We start from the raw sequence: 18,458 nt of genomic DNA on the forward strand, positions 1-18,458 counted from the left end.
GAGCCATGAATTTTGAGTGTTCTGTGCTGTCAACTGCACAGTAAATGTGGTTAAGTGGAAAGAGTGAGTTTTGAAGTCTCCTAGCTAGAGTCTTGAAGAACACAGGTAGTAACGTATGGAAGGAGAGGAGGGGAGAGCCCATTCCTTAGGACTATATAACGTTAGATTTCAAAATGACCTTATAGATCTTCTGATCCAATTGGGTGACTCAATTTCTTAAAATGTGATACTATCAGAAGTAGAACCAACCCTCTGTTGGGTTCTCAGCTTTCAAGAGAAGTCTTCTCTTTGGCAACACTTTCTGTCACCTGTGCCAGTTTTTAAAAATGTATGTTGGTTGACCTTGACTGACTAATGTCAACTCATCATGGCTGTTAGGAAAGCAACTTCCAGCAGTGATAAATCGGTGAGATGCAGCATGAATCTCTCAAAAATCCAATTCAACAAACATATGTTGGGCACCTATTATTTGGTTCGATGTTAGTGTCTGGTTACAGAGATGAATAATGATGCAATTGCTGATCTCAAGGAGCTGTCTAGTGGAGGAGTTTGAGAGGTAAATCAGTGTTTTGCCCCAGCTTAATTAATGCAATAGGAGAATCTTGGAAGTAAAAGGAACAAGGGAGAATGGAAGGAGCTGGCGCCTGGGCTGGATTTTGAAGGAGGATTAAAGGTTTCTAATGATTCTTACTGAAATAATATGCATAGTTTAAAGAATAAATATTTACCCCTCCCATTTTATTGTCACCTAGAAAAATAACTTGATGGCTTTCCAAAGATGAATATCCCGTCAATAACTTCTGAAAGTTGGCCTTTTGCTACATGGCGCTTCAGGATTATCTAATTCTTGAAGCATGAGGAAGCGTGAGTTGAAGGAGTTAAGATACTTATGTCTTGTAGAAGTGACGCAGTGGCCAGTGATCCTAGAGAAGGGACTCTTAATGAAGTGTCGTTGAGTGACAGAAGGTGATCCCAGCCTCAGTTCTACTTGTTAAAAAAGAACTGCTTTATGTCCAATATATTAGCCATACTGGCTAAAATGTTTCCTTGTTTTAACACAGGTTTCTTTTTTAGAACTAGCTTAGAAACTCATGTTAATGATTCTGATTATAAGATGCCTGAATAAATAACTAGTTCCCTAATTTGACTTTCTTCAGAGTAGAGCTGTAAGTTTGCATTTGCATTGTTACTGCTTTTCTGGCATGTTTATTGTGTATATAAAGTTTCTATTGTTTGCTTCTAATTAAGAACTCAGCATGCTCTACAGACCGAGTTCATTGTTATTTATGAAAATATTGCATTTTAAAATAGGGTTATGAGTTGGTAAAATTTAATTCTTATTCTTGTAAAACCAGATTTCTATAGAATATTGCTATGTAACAGATCATTTCCTTTTGGAGGGTTGAAAAAAATCTAAGACCTTCAACTATAAGATGTGCTCATGAACAGCTGTTTCCTATAATAGAAGTAATTTGCATGCAGAATAGAGAAAATCAATTGTACAAAAGGGTATATAGAGGAACAACTATAACTTCTCTGGCATGTTCTGCAGCCCACAGAATAAACTTCCTTCAAGTGACATTGGCATCATTAATACCAAGCAGCCTGGACGTTGCTTCTTAAAAGGGGCCCTGCAGCCTGTAAACGTTGTTTGTAGTACTAGCGTTCTAGCTGAGTATGTGTATGTGGGTGCTTAGTGCAGTTGGTGGCAAACTCACCAATGTTCAGGGTATTTGAATAGTCACAACTGGTTGGCAGTGGATGTAGGACTGAAACCACCCTGAGTCCTTTTGCTCTGTCATTTTTCATTAGAAAAACTTGTAATATTGGGTGAGGTGCTTCATACCTGATTTACTTCTTCCTCATATTAGTTTGGGGCAATTTTCTTAAGATGGGTGAAAGGAGACTCCCAAGCATTGAAATCTTGTCTTTAGTCTATCTCCTGAAACCATATATATATATACTCATGGAATTACTCACCAATTTTCATCATTATTTTCTTGTTATATAAATGCCTTGTACTTGTATTTCCCAATGTATCCTAACGGTCATGCCTACAGATGTGTAGATGGCAAAAATCTTCTCTTTTGAAGGAGAAAGAAACGGAGACTCTCTAGAGAATCGTCAGTGAAGGACCTGAGTCTTCAGATCCAAATCTGAGGCCGTCTACTTCCTAACTCCTTTTTAAATTTCATCCGAGAAAGTTACCCAGTTGGGTATTTTATTGATTAGATTTCCTGCCTCTGTCACTTAATGAGAACTTGATGTATGCCAGGCCCTGTGTGGTCTTTTACATACATCGTCCTATTTAACCCTCAACAGCTGTTCCGAAGAGGAACCTGACGTTCAGAAAGGTGAAGTAACTTTTCAGGGGTTGCCTGACTAGTCTGAGAATTGGTATCCAGATATGTAGATGCAGTCGCCAGAGCCCTTGATACTCTTTATCTTCCTGAGATAAAGATAATTTCTGTCCTTGTGCAAGGAAAGGAAATTAATAGGTGAGATTCCAGAATATATGGTAATAGAGAAATCTGTTGAGTGTCAAACCAGTGATTTGGCCAGTTAAACTGCTTTGGCAGGGTAAAAGGCAATGAGATGGTAGTACTTTGTAGTCTGGAAAGGTTTGTGAAGAAATTGGGATTTGATCCAGCCGGGGCTACTAAGAGTAGCCTCAAGGTGAGTTGGAAGGAATAACAGTAGGAGAGGGCACAGGTGGGAAACACTGAGTATATTTGGGGGTAATCCATGCGTTCAAAAGAAGCACAATGGGATTTGGCAGTTAACAAAAGGAAGACAGCTGAAAAGGTAGACTGGGCCCCTGCTGAAGGATTTAGGGTACTGGTATTATGTGCTTTGACATTCAGCATACACTTCTTAATTTCTTTGTGATACTACCAAAATGCATTTCTTCACTAGAATAAGTTGAGTTGATCTGTGTTTGATTTTGGATTAGTGGAAATTTTCCTGGGGTGAAATTGTGTTTAGCTTCTTGGGGTCTCTCTCATTCTCCAAGAACTTCCCCAATAGTCTTGCTTCCTTCCAACTTCCTAAGAAATACAAAAACTTTATTGTTTCTTATATATTCTTATATGCCTAGAATTTAAGTGTTTGTATGTGTATGTGTGCCAATAGTGGGTATCAGTACCATTGGGAGATTCTGAGCTTGGAATTTTCTAAGGAATGAGGTTGTTCCTGCCACTTGTTATAAATTGTTGGGACAGCTCAGAGAAGCGAGGGGTGTAGGGGTGGAGTGCTTTACACCACAAGCCAGAGATAGATAGTATATTTATCAGGAAACATTATGTTCTAGTTTGCTAGCTGCCAGAATGCAATATACCAGGAATGGAATGACTTTTAAAAAGGGGAATTTAATAGGTTGCTAGTTTACAATCCTAAGGCTGGGAAAATGTCCTAGTTAAAGCAAATCTATAGAAATGTCCAATCTAAGGCATCCAGGGAAAGGTTCCGTGATTCAAGAAGGCCAATCGAAGTTCAGGGTTTCTCCCTCAAGAAGGGCACATGGCAAACACACTCAGAGTTTCTCTCTCATCTGAAAAGGCACATGGTGAACACAGTCAGGGTTCCTCTCTCATCTGGAAGGGCATATGGCAAACATGGTGTCATCCGCTAGCTACTTCTCCTGGCTTCCTGTTTCATGAAGATCCCCGGGAGGCATTTTCCTTCTTCATCTCCAAAGGTCATTGGCAGGTGGACTCTGCTTCTTGTGGCTGTGTCATTCTGCTCTACTCTCTCTGAATCTCTATTCTCCAAAATGTTTCCTCTTTTATAGGACTTGATAGAAATTTATCAAGACCCACCCAAATGAGTGGAGACATGCCTCTACCTAATCCAGCTTAACAACCACTCTTGATTAAATCACATCTCCAGGGAGATGATCTAACTACAGTTTTAAACATACAATATGGAATAGGGATTAGAAGAAATGGCTGCCTTTGCAAAATGGGATTAGGATAAAACATGGCTTTTCTAGGATCTATACATCCTTTCAAACCACCCATTGGAATTGTTTTCAAGCTTTGAGTCATAAGCAGCTATCTTCAGCTTCTCGAAAGTCTTAGGCAGAGTGATATGGCCTGAATATCATGTCCTCAGTGATCTTGGTTGGTTGTGATGATCTCCCTTCCACTCCTCACTCCCTTAAGATTTTAATAAATAACTTAAATATTTACCTTAAATAGAACGATTATTGTTACAATTTCTGAGAAGAAATAAATGATAGATCAGGACTCGACTGGGGAGTTGGCAAGGAGCTGTGATAGTTGGGGGTGTTTTAGCTGGTAGAATGGGATTTTCTTTTTTTTTCTTTTTTTTTTTTTTTAAGACAGGAGGATGCATTTTTGTCTGTTATTCACATCTCACCTATTTTCTTTCTTTGTTTTTTTTAATGTTGCAGTGTGCAAAGATCCACCTTACAAAGTAGAAGAATCTGGGTATGCTGGTTTCATTTTGCCAATTGAGGTTTATTTTAAAAACAAGGTACGTAATCTTTACCCGTTAATCTTTCAGTAGAAGATCCTCCTTTAACCAAATAATGTTTAAAATAAATTTGATTAATAAGTACTTCTATCACTGGATGATTTTAAAATAAATGTTAAATTTGTTTTCTAAAATTTTGGGTATCATTACCCTTAATTATAGAGGAAGTGGTTAGAAAGAGATCCTTTCAATTATATTGAGCCAGATGATATCAAATTCATTAAATACCCCTTTGAAGAGAAAAGTCATTACCATTTTAAAAAAGAATAAGATAACATGTTTGTAAAATAATAAAGAGAAGTTATCATTTTTCAGAAAAATGTTCCTTTTCTTATTTTCATATCTAGAATTTTTAAGGCTTACAAAGCATAACCTCTAATTTTATTTTTAGCTAATACACACACACAGTCACATACATGACACATATATGGAGTTATTTCAACTTGAGATGTTATGAATTCTTCTGGATTTAAAAAATTTCATCAGGACATATTTGGCAAAATACACAGACTATATGATATTGGAAAAGTTGCTCAACATCTGTGGGGGCTTACTTTCCTTATTTATAAAATGGTAAAATGGGGATAAGATAATAAGGGTATACCTCATGAGGTGTCTGTGAAGATAAGAAAAAATTTAATCTGTATAGAATATTAGAACAGTGTATCATATATGGTAAGCATTTAATAAATATTAGCTGTTATTTTAAATCGATCTGTGCCCTACCCCCACAAGTTATCATAGTTTTAAAAACTTCCCCAAAGTGAGATAATTTACTTTTTTTTTTTCTTGTCATGGAGAGGCCCTGGGAATTGAACCTGGGTCTTTTGCGTGGCAGTTGAGAATTCTGTTACTGAGCCACAGTTGTATGCCTGAGATAATTCACTTTTTTTAAAAAACTTTTTTAATTGTATAGTATAACATATATACAAAGTAAAGAAATAAAAAAGCAATAGCTTAAAGGACTCTTCAACAAGTGGTTACAGGACAGATCCCAGAGTTTGTCATGGGCTACCGTATGATCCTCTCAGATTTTTCCTTCTAGCTGCTCCAGAATATAGGAGTCTAGAGGGCTTAAATATTTTTTTATCATCACAATTGAATTTTTTCCTTTTTTTTTGGTGAAAAATAACATATATACTAAAAGGCTCTAAATTTCAAAGCACAGCACCACAATTCATTGAAGAACACATTTCAGACTTTGACATGGGTTACAATTTCACAATTTTAGGTTTTTACTTCCAACTGCTCGAAACTACTAGAGACTAAAAGAGATATCAATTTAGTGATTAAGCACTCATATTCATTTGTTAAATCCTATCTTCTGTGTATAATTCTACCATCACCTTTGATCTTTCCATTCCTCTCTGTAGGGGTGTTTGGTCTATGGTAATTATTACTTATATACCCACTAGAGAATCATCTTCACTCCTATCTATTCCCTTATACTGAAGTTCAACCTCATTAGTTAACAGTTCACCCATCTCTAGCTTCTATGTATTTCTAAGTTCCCTATATTCTTTATTATAAACCTCTGATTATACCTTTATGCTGGTCATAAAACTGGAATCATATGGTAGCTATCCTTTTGTGTCTGGCTAATTTCACTCAGTGTTATGTCCTCAAGGCTCATCCATCTTGTCATGTACTTCAGGATGTCATTTTGTCTTACTGCTGCATAATATTCCATCATGTGTGTATACCACATTTTGTTGATCCACTCATCTGTTGATGGGCATTTGGTTTGTTTCCATCTTTTGGCAATTGTGAATAATTCTGCTGTGAACATCGGTGTGCAGATGTTTGTCTGTGTCATTGCTTTCATCTCTTCTGGGTATATACCAAGTAGTGCTATTGCTGGGTCATAGGGTAAGTTGATATTTAGTTTCCTAAGGAACCACCAAGCAGTCTTCCATAGTGGCTGTACCATCATACATTCCCACCAGCAGTACATAGGTTTCTCCTCACCCAGCTTCTCCACATCCTCTCCAACATTTATAGTTTCCTGTTTGTTTAATAGCAGCCATTCTTATAGGTGTGAGTTGGTATCTCATTGTAGTCTTGATCTGCATTTCCCTTATAGCCAATGAAAATGAGCATCTCTTCATGTGCTTTTGAGCCATCTGTATTTAAAAATGCCTATTCATATCTTTAGCCCATTTTATAATTGTGTTGTTTGTTCTTTTGTTGTTGAGTTGTATGATTTCTTTGTGTAAACAGGAAATCAAACCTTTGTCTGATATGTGATTTCCAAATATTTTCTCCCTTTGTGTTGGCTGCCTCTTCACCTTTTGTGACAAAGTCTTTTGAGGTGCAGAAGCATTTGATTTTGAAGAGTTCCCAATTATCTATTTTTTTCTTTTGTTGCTTGTGTTTTGGGTGTAAGGTTTAGGAAGCTACCTTCTATTACTAGGTCTTGAAGATGTTTCCCTACATTTTCTTCTAGAAGCTTTATGGTGCTATTTCTTATATTTAGGTGTTTGATTTTTATGTAGGGTGTAAAGTAGGGATCCTCTTTCATTCTCTTGGCTATTGATATCCAGTTCTTTCATGCCCAATTATTGAAAAGACTATTTTGTCACAGTTCAGACGATTTGGGGGCCTTGTCAAAAATCAGTTGACCATAGAATTGGTAGTCTATTTACACTCTCGATTCTATTCTATTGGTCAATGCTTCTGTCTTTGTGCCAGTACCATGCTATTTTGACCACTGTGGCTTAATAATAGGTTTTAAAGTCAGGGAGTGTTAATCCTCTCACTTCATTCTTTTTGGAGTCTCTCCCTTCCAGATAAACTTGATAGTTAGCTTTTCCAAATCTTCAAAGTAGGATGTTGGAATTCTGATTGGTACTGTGTTGAATCTGTAGATCAATTTGGGGAGAATTGACATTTTAACTATATTTAGCCTCCCTATCCATGAGCAGGGAATGTCTTTCCACCTATTTAGATCTCCTTTGATTTCTTTTAGCAATATTATGTAGTTTTCTGTGTGCATATCCTTCACATCCCTGGTTAAAATCATTCCTAATTCTTTTAGTTGCTGTTCTGAGTGGAAATTTTTTTCCTTAACTGACTCCTCAGCTAGGTCATTGATTGTGTATAGAAATGTTACTGATTTTTGCCCATTAATTTTATATCCTGCCACCTTGCTAAATTTGTTTGTTATCTCAGGTAACTTTGCTGTAGATTTCTCAGGATCTTCCAAGTATAGTATCATATCATCTGCAAATAATGACAGTTTTACTTCTTCCTTTCTGATTTGAATGCATTTTATTTCTTTGTCCTGCCTGATTGCTCTAGATAGAACTTCTAGCACAATGTTGAATAATAGTGGTGACAGTGGGCATCCTGTCTTGCACTCGATCTTAGGGGGAAAGCTTTCAATCTCTCTCCATTGGGTACGATGCTGGGTATTGGTTTTTCATATATTCCCTTTATCATATTGAGATAGTTACCTTTGATTCCTATCATTTGGAGTGCTTTTATCAGAAAAGGATGCTGAAATTTTTCAAATGCCTCTTCAGCATCAATTGAGATGATCATGTGATTTTCTCCTTTTGATTTGTTGATGTACTGTATTACATTTATTGATTTTCTTGTGTTAAACCATCCTTTCATGCCTGGTATAAACCCCACTTGGTCATGGTGTGTAATTCTTTTAATGTGCTCTTGGATTCGGTTTGCTAATATTTTATTGAGAATTTTTGCATCTATGTTCATTAGGGAGATTGGCCTGTAGTTTTCCTTTCTTATAACATCTTAACCCAGTTTTGATATTAGCTTCACAAAATGAGTTAGAGTTCCTTTTTCCTCAAATTTTTTGGGAAAGTTTGAGTGGGATTGGTGTTAGTTCTTTATGGAATGTTTGATAAAATTCCCGTGAAGCCATCCAGCCCTGGACTTTTCTTTGTAGGAAGATTTTTGATGATTGATTGAATCTCTTTACTTGTGATTAGTTTGTTAAGATCTTCTATTTCTTCCTGAGTCAGTGTAGCTTGTTTGTGTGTCTCCAGGAATTTGACCATTTCATCTAAGTTGTCTAGTTTGTTGGCATATATTCATAGTATCCTCTTATGATTTCTTTTATTTCTTCAGGGTCTGTGGTAATGTACCCCTTCTCATTTCTGATTTTGTTTATTTGCATCCTCTGTCTTTTTTTCTTTGTCAGTCTTACTAGTGGCCTGTCAATTTTATTGTTTTTCTCAAAGAATCAACGTTTGGTTTTATTGATTCTTTCTATTATTCTTTTGTTCTCCCACTCACTTATCTTGCTTTAATCTTTGTTATTTCTCTTCTCCTATTTGCTTTGGGGTTAGTTTGCTGTTCTTTCTCCAGTTCCTCCAGGTGTGCTGTTAAGTCCTCATTTTTTGGTCATTCTTGGTTTTCTTGCTTTTTTTTCTTTTCTTCTTTTTTTTCACATGGGTAGGCACCGGGAATCGAACCTGGGTCCTCTGGCTGGCAGGCAAGCACTCTGCCTGCTGAGCCACCGTGGCCCACCTGGTTTTCTTGTTTTTTTACATGGGCAGGCACCGGGAATCGAACCCTGGTCTCTGGCATGGCAGGTGAGAACTCTGCTTGCTGACCCACCATGGTCCGCCCCTTTCTTATTTTTTAATATAGGCATTTAGGGCAATAAATTTCCCCCTCAGCACAGCCTTTGCCACATCCCATAAGTTCTGATAAGTTGTATTCTCATTTTCATTCATCTCCAGATAGCTAGCTACTGATTTCTCTAGCAATTTCTTCTTTGACCCACTGGTGTTCTTTTTCTTTGGTGGTCATTGAGATCCAGCTTCATCCCATTGTGATCAGAGAAAGTGCTTTGAATATTTCAATGTTTTTAAAATTATAAAGACCTGTTTTGTGTCCCAGAATATGATCTGTCCTGGAGAATGTTCCATGAGCACTAGAGAAGAATGTATAACCTTGTGCTTTGGGGTGCAATGACCTATATATGTCTGTTAGGTCTAAGTCATTTATCAAGTTATTTAACTTCTCTATATCATTATTGATCTTCTGTCTGTTTGTTCTATCTGTAGAGGAGAGTGGTGCATTGAAGTCTCCTACTATTATTGTTGAAACATCTATCACTCCCTTCAGTATTGCCAATGTCTGTCTCATATACTTTGGAGCTCCTTGATTGGGAGCATAAATGTTAATGATTGTTATATTTCTTGGTGAATTGACCCTTTAATTAGTATATAGTGTCCTTCTTTGTCTCTTATGATGTCTTTACATTTAAAGTCTATCTTGTCTGACATTAGTATAGCTACTCCTGCTTTCTTTTGGTTACAACTTGCGTGGAAGATCTTTTTCCATCCTTTCACTTTCAGTCTATTTGTTTCCTTGTGTCTAAGGTGAGTCTCTTGTAAGCAGCATAAAGCTTGATAATATTTCTTTATCCATTCTGCCAATCTGTATCTTTTAATCTAACTAAACTTTAAATGGTAAGTTTAGTCCGTTAACATTCAGAGTTATTACTGAAAAGGCATTTCTTAATCTATCATCTTTTTTTATTTTGTTTGTCAGATCTATATATTATTTTCCCTCTTTCTCTTTGTATTCTTTAAATTACACTTAGTGGTACTCTTCAGTTCTGTGTCCTCCTTCACACATCCCTCTCCTGTCCTTTATTTTCAGCCAGCAGAACTCCTTTTAGTATTTCTTGTAGGGCTGGTCTCTTGTTGACAAATTCTTTCAGGACTTCTTTGTCTGTGAAAACTTTAATCTTTCCCTCAATTTTGAAGGATAATTTGGCTGGGCACAGAATTGTTGGCTGGAAGTCTTTCTCTTTCACGATCTTAAGTATATCATACCACTGCCTTCTTGCCTCCAGAGTGCAAGTTGAGTAATGTGAGCACATTCTTATTTGATTTCCCTTGTATGTAGTAGATTGTTTTTCTCTTGTCACTTTCAGAATTTTCTGCTTCTCTTCAACATTTGACAGACTGATTAGTATGTGGCTTGGGAAAGGCCTATTTAGATTTATTCTGTTTGGAGTTCTTTGGGCTTCTTTGACTTGTGTATTTATGTCCTTTATGAGAGTTGGAAAGTTTTTCCCCATTATTTCCTCAACTACTCTTCCTAGCCCTTTACTCCTCTCTTCTCTTTCTGGGACACAAGTGATTCTTATATTTGTGTTCTTTGTTTTGTCTATTATTTCCCGAGTTCCCATTCAATTTTTTCCATCTTTTTTGCCATTTGTTGTTTTGAGTCTTTGAAGTCAATTATCCTGTCCTCCATATCACCCATTCTTTCTTTTGTCTCTTCAAATCCGGTGTCGTGTGTATTTAGTATGCTTTTATTTGGTCAACAGAGTCTTTAATCTCTGTGATATCTGCTGTTTTTCTATTTATCCTTTCAAATTCTTCCTTATGCTTTTCTACTGTCTTTTATGTCATTTACTATCCCACTTATTTTATTAGATAGAGTTGTATGAACATAATTTAAAAAATAAAGAAATAAAATAAAACAACATACATAATCAGTAATTCACAATATCATCACTTAGTTGCATATTCATCATTTCTTAGAACATTTGCATTAATTCAGAAAGAGAAATAAAAAGACAATAGAAAAAGAAATAAAACAAACACAGGAAAGAAAAAGAAAAAAAAAATTGTACCTACCATACCCCTTACCCCTCCCTTTCATTGATCACTAGCATTTCAAACTAAATTTATTTTAGCATTTGTTCCAACTATTATTTACTTTTATTCCATATCTTCTACTCCTTTGTTGACAAGGTAGATAAAAGGAGCATCAGACACAAGGTTTTCACAATCACACAGTCACATTGTGACAGCTGTAGCATTATTCAATCATCCTCAAGAAACATGGCTACTGGAACACAGCTCTACATTTTCAGGCAGTTCCCTCCAGCCTCTCCATTACATCTTGAATAACAAGATGATATCTACTTGGTGCATAAGAATAAACTCCAAGATAACCTCTCGATTCTGTTTGGAATCTCTCAGCCATTGACACTTTGTCTCATTTCCCTCTTCCCCCTTTTGGTCGAGAAGATTTTCTCAATCCCTTGATGCTAAGTCTCAGCTCATTCTAGGGTTTTTCTCAATCCCTTGATGCTGAGTCTCCGCTCATTCCAAGGTCTCTGTCCCACGTTGCCAGGAAGGTCCACACCCCTGAGAGTCATGTCCCACATAGAGTGGGGTAGGGTGGTGAGACTGCTTATTGCGTTGGCTGGAGAGAGAAGCCACATCTGAGCAACAAAAGAGGCTCTCTTGGGGGTGACTCTTAGGCCTAGATTTTAAGTAGACTTAACCTATCATTTGTGGGGTGAAGTTTCATATGAACAAACCTCAAGACTGGGGGCTCAGCCTATAGCTTTGGTTGTCCACACTGCTTGTGAGAATATCAGGAATTCAACTTGCGGAAGTTGAATTTCTTCCCGTTCTCACCACTCCCCGAAGGGGGCTTTGCAGATACTTTTCCACTCATTGATCGAATCACTCTGGGATTCATCGGGGTATCACTTTGGACAAACCAGCAAAATCTCATGTCCTACCTGAGATTCCAAGTACTTATGGCATTCTATCAAACTATCTACATAAGTTATATTAGGAAATGCACTAGTCAAAATATAAATTTTGTAACAAATAAACATTTTTTGCTTTAGTCTCACACAGAAGGTGACATTTTAAAATATTAATTACCACCTATTTTTAGTACCCTGCAATAATGACATTCCTTTGTTCTTCCTCATGCGAAAACATTTTTAAAATTGTACCTTGTATATTTCACTATTATTATACACTCTAGGCATTCCTATATTATACCATGTATGAATATCTTTGATTAGTTTTTCCAATATCTGTGTCTCCTCTGGTGTTTTAATTTGGTCATTAGGCAAGACTATGTCTGTCTGCATTGTGATATGCTTAGTGATCTTCTCCTGTCTTCGTGGCATGTAAATATCTTGATTGATTTACTTTGAGAGTTGATTTCTTTCAGTAGTCAAAGCCTTGTGTTGGCAGTATGGTTGTACAGCAGGGAGGAGGGCATGGGGTGAGACATTCAGTGTGGTGATTTGTTTAAGGGCAGGTATAGGCACAGGTTGGGGATGTTAAGCTGATGTTTGTGAACATGGGTGCCCAGCAGCCAGGGAGGATGTAGCTGTGCAGGTGCACTGGTCTGGGGAGTGTAACCCTGGTGTGTGCTGGTCTAAGTCACAGGGCCCTTTTGTGCATGTGTAGAACTGTGGCAGCAGGTTGGTGTTATGCCTTCATGGATTGGGGTCAAATGTGACCTAGATCCTCAGCTTGGCACTTTTTCAGAGCAGGGAAATGTGGCTGAGGGCCATGAACATATGTGGTTCTAAGACTGCTGTAAAGTGCAGTTCCCAGAGCTGAATGACGTGACTGGGGGCCTGTGCACATGTGTGGGCCTAGGAGTGCATGCACAATGCTCGTTGGTGGGGGCGGGGCAAGGCTGTGTGACTTATGGGCAGGGGGCAGGGGTAGCCTTGATATGGAGGTTGGTGCCCGCAATCTTTATGCATTGGCAATGGCCTGCCAGGAGCAGGGAGGGGGAGGTAGTGCTCAGGAAGGGTTCTGGAGAGGTAGGTTGGGCTGCACTTGGGGTAGAGGTGCAGGGCAGGTACATGCACTGGGGCCTGGTGGGGTGGGGGTGCCTTGGATGCGGGAAATGGAAGTGGGTGACGGGGTTCAGGTCCGTGGGGTGAGTCACTGGTCATGGGGTTGAATTGTTGAAGGATCGCGTCCTGGCTTACTGCCTGGTCCTGGGCTCCCATCCCTATACGCTGTCAGGCTCCATGGCTCTGCTTCAGGCTCCAGCTTTCTGCCTCTCAGTTGCTCGGCCTCTGCGACCAGGGCTGCCCCGTGTGGTGCAGAAGGCTCTCCCAGGTCAGCCGCACTCCTGAATCACGGCCTCAATTGCCCTCCTGTCCCTTCTCTAACTTTTCTGTGGAGCAGGGCTACTCTCAAGCCACTTTATTCAGCCATCTTCCTGGAAGTGTTGATAATTCACTTTTAATAAAGCTGTCCTATAAAAGAGGAATGTGTGGATGACAGGCTAGATTTTATTTTCCAGATTCTTTTGTTTCTTTCTGGCTTGTCTCCTTAGGTACCAGTCTCCTGATACACTGCCTTTCCACAAACTTTTTGCCTAAATTAACTGGGATTTTCTTAGATTATAATTCTGGGCCATATTTGACAGTAACCTATATCTGTGTAGTTAAATTTTTGAGTGCTTACTTTGTCTTTGGCGCTCTGCTGAACCTTTTATATGCTATTTCATTTAGTAGGTTTATAAAAACTTTAAGAAGTAAGTACTTGTCATTCCTACTTTACAGGAAGGGATACTGAGTCATAGTTGAGCAGCTTGCCTAAGGCCACACACAGATGACAAGGGTTAAAACCAGGTTCTTGAGCCAGGTATCTCTCTCCCTTGGATATACACTTTTTTTTTTTGTATGCTGTGCCATTGGGGGTCACATTTCATTCATTCTTTTGCATGTGAATATCCCATGCAATCCCAGCACCATTTCTTGAATTTTTTTTTTGGAGTGCATGGGCCAAGAATCAAACTGTGTCTCCCATATGGCAGGTGTGAATTCTATTACTGAGCTGCCTGTGTATCCCTCCTTGGATGTACTCTTAACTTCCATGCCTTAGAAGGAATAACTCTTTGCTGAAATAATGATTAACTTCCTCAAATGTAATACTTCTGAATTGTCCATGTGGTTTTTCATCAAATCAGAATTTGTTGAGGTGCGTTTGTATCTGACTATTTAATATGCCTTTCCATCAACATATTGATATTTTGATTTTTTCTCATTTCAAGCTTGTTTTCTCTTAAGAAGTGTGTATTTCATTTCTTTTGAGTATTTATCATTTTATTCAGTCGTGGAGTTTACTCAACTTTGTCTTGAAGAATGAATAAACATGCAGGAGTGTTTTGCAAAAAATGTTTTTCAGAGTTCTCATGGGAGGTGAGGGAAATCACCAAGAAGACGGTCACATGATTTTGGAAGAATCTTACTACTGCAAATTAAGGCTAACATCCTGTCCTTGTACCCATGCCTGTCCCTTCCTTCTGATGGGCTTGTTTTCAGTCTTGCTTGTTCATTTGAGAGGTCAGAAGTCAAGAGAGTTGGTACAGAGTCAGTACTTTTTTCAAGTTCCTATATGTTTATTCTGTATTATTTCATATTTGTGCTCAACAATGCAAACCTATTGGTGTGTTTCAGAAATTCTTAATAGTTACTTTGAAATAGTCCCTTTAGCACTTTAGGCTGAAAGGACCCCATGCTTCTTTCTCTTATTCTGTTCTTAGGAATAGTAGGAGAGTCAATGTTAGGGCTGAAGCCTCTACAGAATGAGAGGGGAATTTGATGTTGCCAAAACCAGATTTCCAGCTTTAAGAAATGTATTGGTTTTATATATAGGACAAATACATGCATTCTTGTTTGACCTTTGAAGAAGAATCTTTTCAAGGAAAACAGGTGGACATAATATCGCTTTCTCCCTTCAGAAGATATTCGAATAACCAGAACACAATTGATGGGTATTTTTAACTTACTCAGAAATGAGTCTTTAAAAGAAAGTTATACACTGGAGTCATAGAAAGACAGTTACTTTCTGGGGTCCTTACCCTTAGTTTATTTGAAAAATGATTTTTTTTTTTTTTTTTTTGGTTTAAACTGTTGTGGACTGTAAAGTGATATTGTTATTACCTCATTCTTTTTCTGCTGGTAATTAATTATATTTATCAGTATTTTTTCTCTTTAAAAATTATATAGCTAATATAGCAATACATTCTCCTAGTAAATGTGTATGTGCTAAAAATTGGAAGATTAAATGAAACTATTTAATCATTCTTAACTGTTTGCTTTAGTCTTCCTAGATATTTCCCCATACGTTTGCTATAGGTAAAATATATATCAGTGTAGAGATTGGCAAGGGCGTAATATGTCATACTTATATTATTTTTCTGTAACTACCCTTTTATTCATTTAACAATATGTCTTGAAGCGTTTTCCAAGTCAGTATTTTTAAATACCTGTGTGTTATTCCATAATAATGATATAGTCATGTCCAGATCATTTCTTATTTTTTATTATTTAAAAAATATGCTGCCGTGAACATTTTATAATATGCATATTTCTACAAATATTTGAATATTTCCTAAAAGTAGAATTACTGGATCAGATTTCCTATGTATTTAGTATGTTGATACATACATATTGCCAAAATGCCTTCCAAAAAGGCTTTACCAATTTATACTCCCAATGACAAGACATAAAACTGCCTTCCTTTTTTTAAAAAATAAATAAATAAATTCTAAGACTGTGTTGACTGTTTTGCAGTTTAGAGAAGAGGCATAAATAAAAAATGATATAATACAAAGTGAAAATTTTATGAATAGAGGAATGCTAGAAGGGGAGTGCCTAATTCAGATTAGACTGAAAGAGGTAGAATTTCCAGAGGAGTTAATGCTTTAGCTGGGTCTTAAATAATGAATTTATATTAACTAGGCAATGGGAGGAGGTATTTTGGGAGGGAAAACATTTTAGGCACGAGGAGCGCTTTATGTGAAAGACAAAATGTATGAGAGAATATGATGTATTGGGAAATTGCAAGTACTTCATAATTGTAAAAGGATAGAGTATAGTGAGAAAGCAAAGGAAGCACAGATAGGATAATAAGACTGTGCTGCTTATTTCAAGGAAGCAGGATTTCATCCCATAGAAAATGAGTAGTGGAAGCTTTTATATCAATGGAAAGATACAAGTTTTGTGTTAAGAGGATCACTCCTATCATTGTGGTAGGCGAAATGGGATAAATTCGTAAACAACAAGGAGACCAAGTGAAAAGAATGGTGAAGGCCTAAGCTAAGGCAGTGGTCATGGCAACGAGAGGGAAGGGGGATAGATATGAGAGTCCCTAAGGAGAGCTAGAACAGGACTTGAAGACAATTTCAGTGTAGTCAGTGAGGAAGAAGGGAGAGTTGGGGGTGATTCATATATTTGTAACCTTGGCAAGCAGTTAGACAGGATCGCTGTTTGCTGGAATATAAAGTATAGGAGAAAGGATAGGTTAAGGTGATGTCAGTTTAAGATATGCAGGAGTTTGATGTTGCTATAAGTTATCCTAACAGAGATGTCCATTGAGTTGTGGAACATATGCCTATGGCAGTCAAGTGATAGCTGGTCTGGAGATATAGATAGAAGTGTCTCTGTCATGTTGGTAGAATGGACTCTCCATGAATGGGTACTTTGAAGAAAGATAAGAGACATTTGAAAGTCAGTGGAGAGGGCAGTTCAAGGGTGGTTCAGTGGTAGAATTCTCACCTGCCATACAGGAGACCTGGGTTCGATTCTCAGCTCATGCACTTCCCAAAAACAAATAAGCAAATGAACAAACAAGAATTCAACAAATGGTGCTGCAATAAGGGGATATTCACATGGAAAAAGATCGGAATGTGACCCCTAGCCATACAGCATACAAAAAAAAAAAGGTCAGTGGAGAAAGAAGAGAAGCCTGTGAATAAACTGGAAAGGAATAGCCTTTAAGGAGTGAGGAAAATCAGGAGAGAATGGTATCTGAAAATGAAAGGGTACATGGGGTGATGGGACCAGTTTCATGCCAGACAGTAGTGGAAAGGAAGAGGTGATAAGGAAATGAGGAGAAAATGATTTGGGAAAGTTTGAAGGAGGAGGTGGAAACCATGAATTTGTAGTGACTTAATGCCTGCTTTCATATATAATTTCACATGCCAAGAGCTTTAAGTTGAAAGAATTGGGTTCCAATCACTCTGTCTTATCAGGTGTTAATATCACAAAACCTAATTGCCTTAATTTCCCCATCTGCAAAATGGTGCTTACTGCTGACCTAATGGAGCACTGTGAGAATTAAAGGAGGTGAATGTTAAAGTACATGTTTGTTAGTGTTATTTTTTCCTCAGTCTTCGTTTTACCTTGGATGGTTAGACATCAGCGTGTAAACAGCTATAAATGTTCATCTAACTAAAGTAATGTCTTCAGAAAACCTGGGTATCATGAAATCCTACTTATTTCATTCTTCTGGATATGATGCTATTTTGTGCTCCTAGTTCCTTATTCAGAAAAATGTCATTCTTTTATTTACTGCACAGTATTTATTGTATTCCTAAATGTAATATGGGCGGGCACTAAATTAGTTATTGAGGATATAATGATGATGCAAATGTTGTTCCTAGTTACAAGAATCTTATGATCTAATATGGTATAGGGAGATATGAGGAGGAAGTTATTCTAAGATGGGGCAAGAATAAGAAGGAGATGCATTCAGAGAAGAGAGGCCATGGGGAGCTGAGAGATGAAGCTCACAGAAGGTTTCCTGAAAGTGAAGCCTGAATGGAGAATTATGGATAGAAGTCAGGTAAAGTGGGAGATGGAGGAATGGCAGTAGACATTGAAGGTAAAAATGTAAAACAAGAATGAAACCCAGATTTAACATAGAACATAGTATTTTTCAGGGAGACAACCAGCAGGAATGTGTTGCTGGGCCATCAGATGAGCAGAAGGGGTGTGGTTGGATATGAAGCTAAGAAACAGATGAAGGCCTTTATGTGGCATTCAAGTGAGTTTAGGTTTTTTCCCTAATGGCAGTTGGGATCTGTTGGAATTTCAATCAGCTAGCGAAAATGGCTAGATTTTTGTTTCAGAGAGAGAATTTTGAGGGCTGGATTAAGCAGATATTGAAGAGATTACCTGAAGTAGGAATAGCTATTGAAGGAGGGAGTTGATAGTTGTTTGGGCAGTAAGTAAGAGCGCGGGCAGTAGTAATGAGCATGCTTGTTCAAGAAATATTTCAGAGCGAAAATGGGGATTGGGCCTGCGACAGGAAAAGGAAGGAGTGGCTTCAAGGGTGTCTTTCGTTTCTAATTGCGTGGCTGGGTTGATAGAGCCAACCACTTAAGAGATTATGGGGAAGATG

The 18,458-nt window shown here is 37.7% G+C and overlaps 1 protein-coding gene across 8 annotated transcripts in view; it reads left to right on the forward strand.

Moving 5' to 3' along the window:
- MLLT3 (MLLT3 super elongation complex subunit) overlaps positions 1–18,458 on the forward strand; it is a 265,987-nt gene that overhangs the window by 146,627 nt on the left and 100,902 nt on the right. For 7 of the 8 annotated variants that reach the window (XM_077148051.1, XM_077148048.1, XM_077148053.1 and 4 more), the window contains one exon: positions 4,415–4,497. In XM_077148051.1, coding sequence (XP_077004166.1) covers positions 4,415–4,497 — 83 coding nt within the window. Of the gene's footprint in view, positions 1–4,414; positions 4,498–14,627; positions 14,642–18,458 lie in introns of those variants that run through there. The other variant, XM_077148055.1, reaches the window with a different exon arrangement.

The sequence above is a fragment of the Tamandua tetradactyla genome, chromosome 2, assembly GCF_023851605.1.
Source record: "Tamandua tetradactyla isolate mTamTet1 chromosome 2, mTamTet1.pri, whole genome shotgun sequence".
In the NCBI taxonomy this organism is placed as follows: Eukaryota; Metazoa; Chordata; class Mammalia; order Pilosa; family Myrmecophagidae; genus Tamandua; species Tamandua tetradactyla.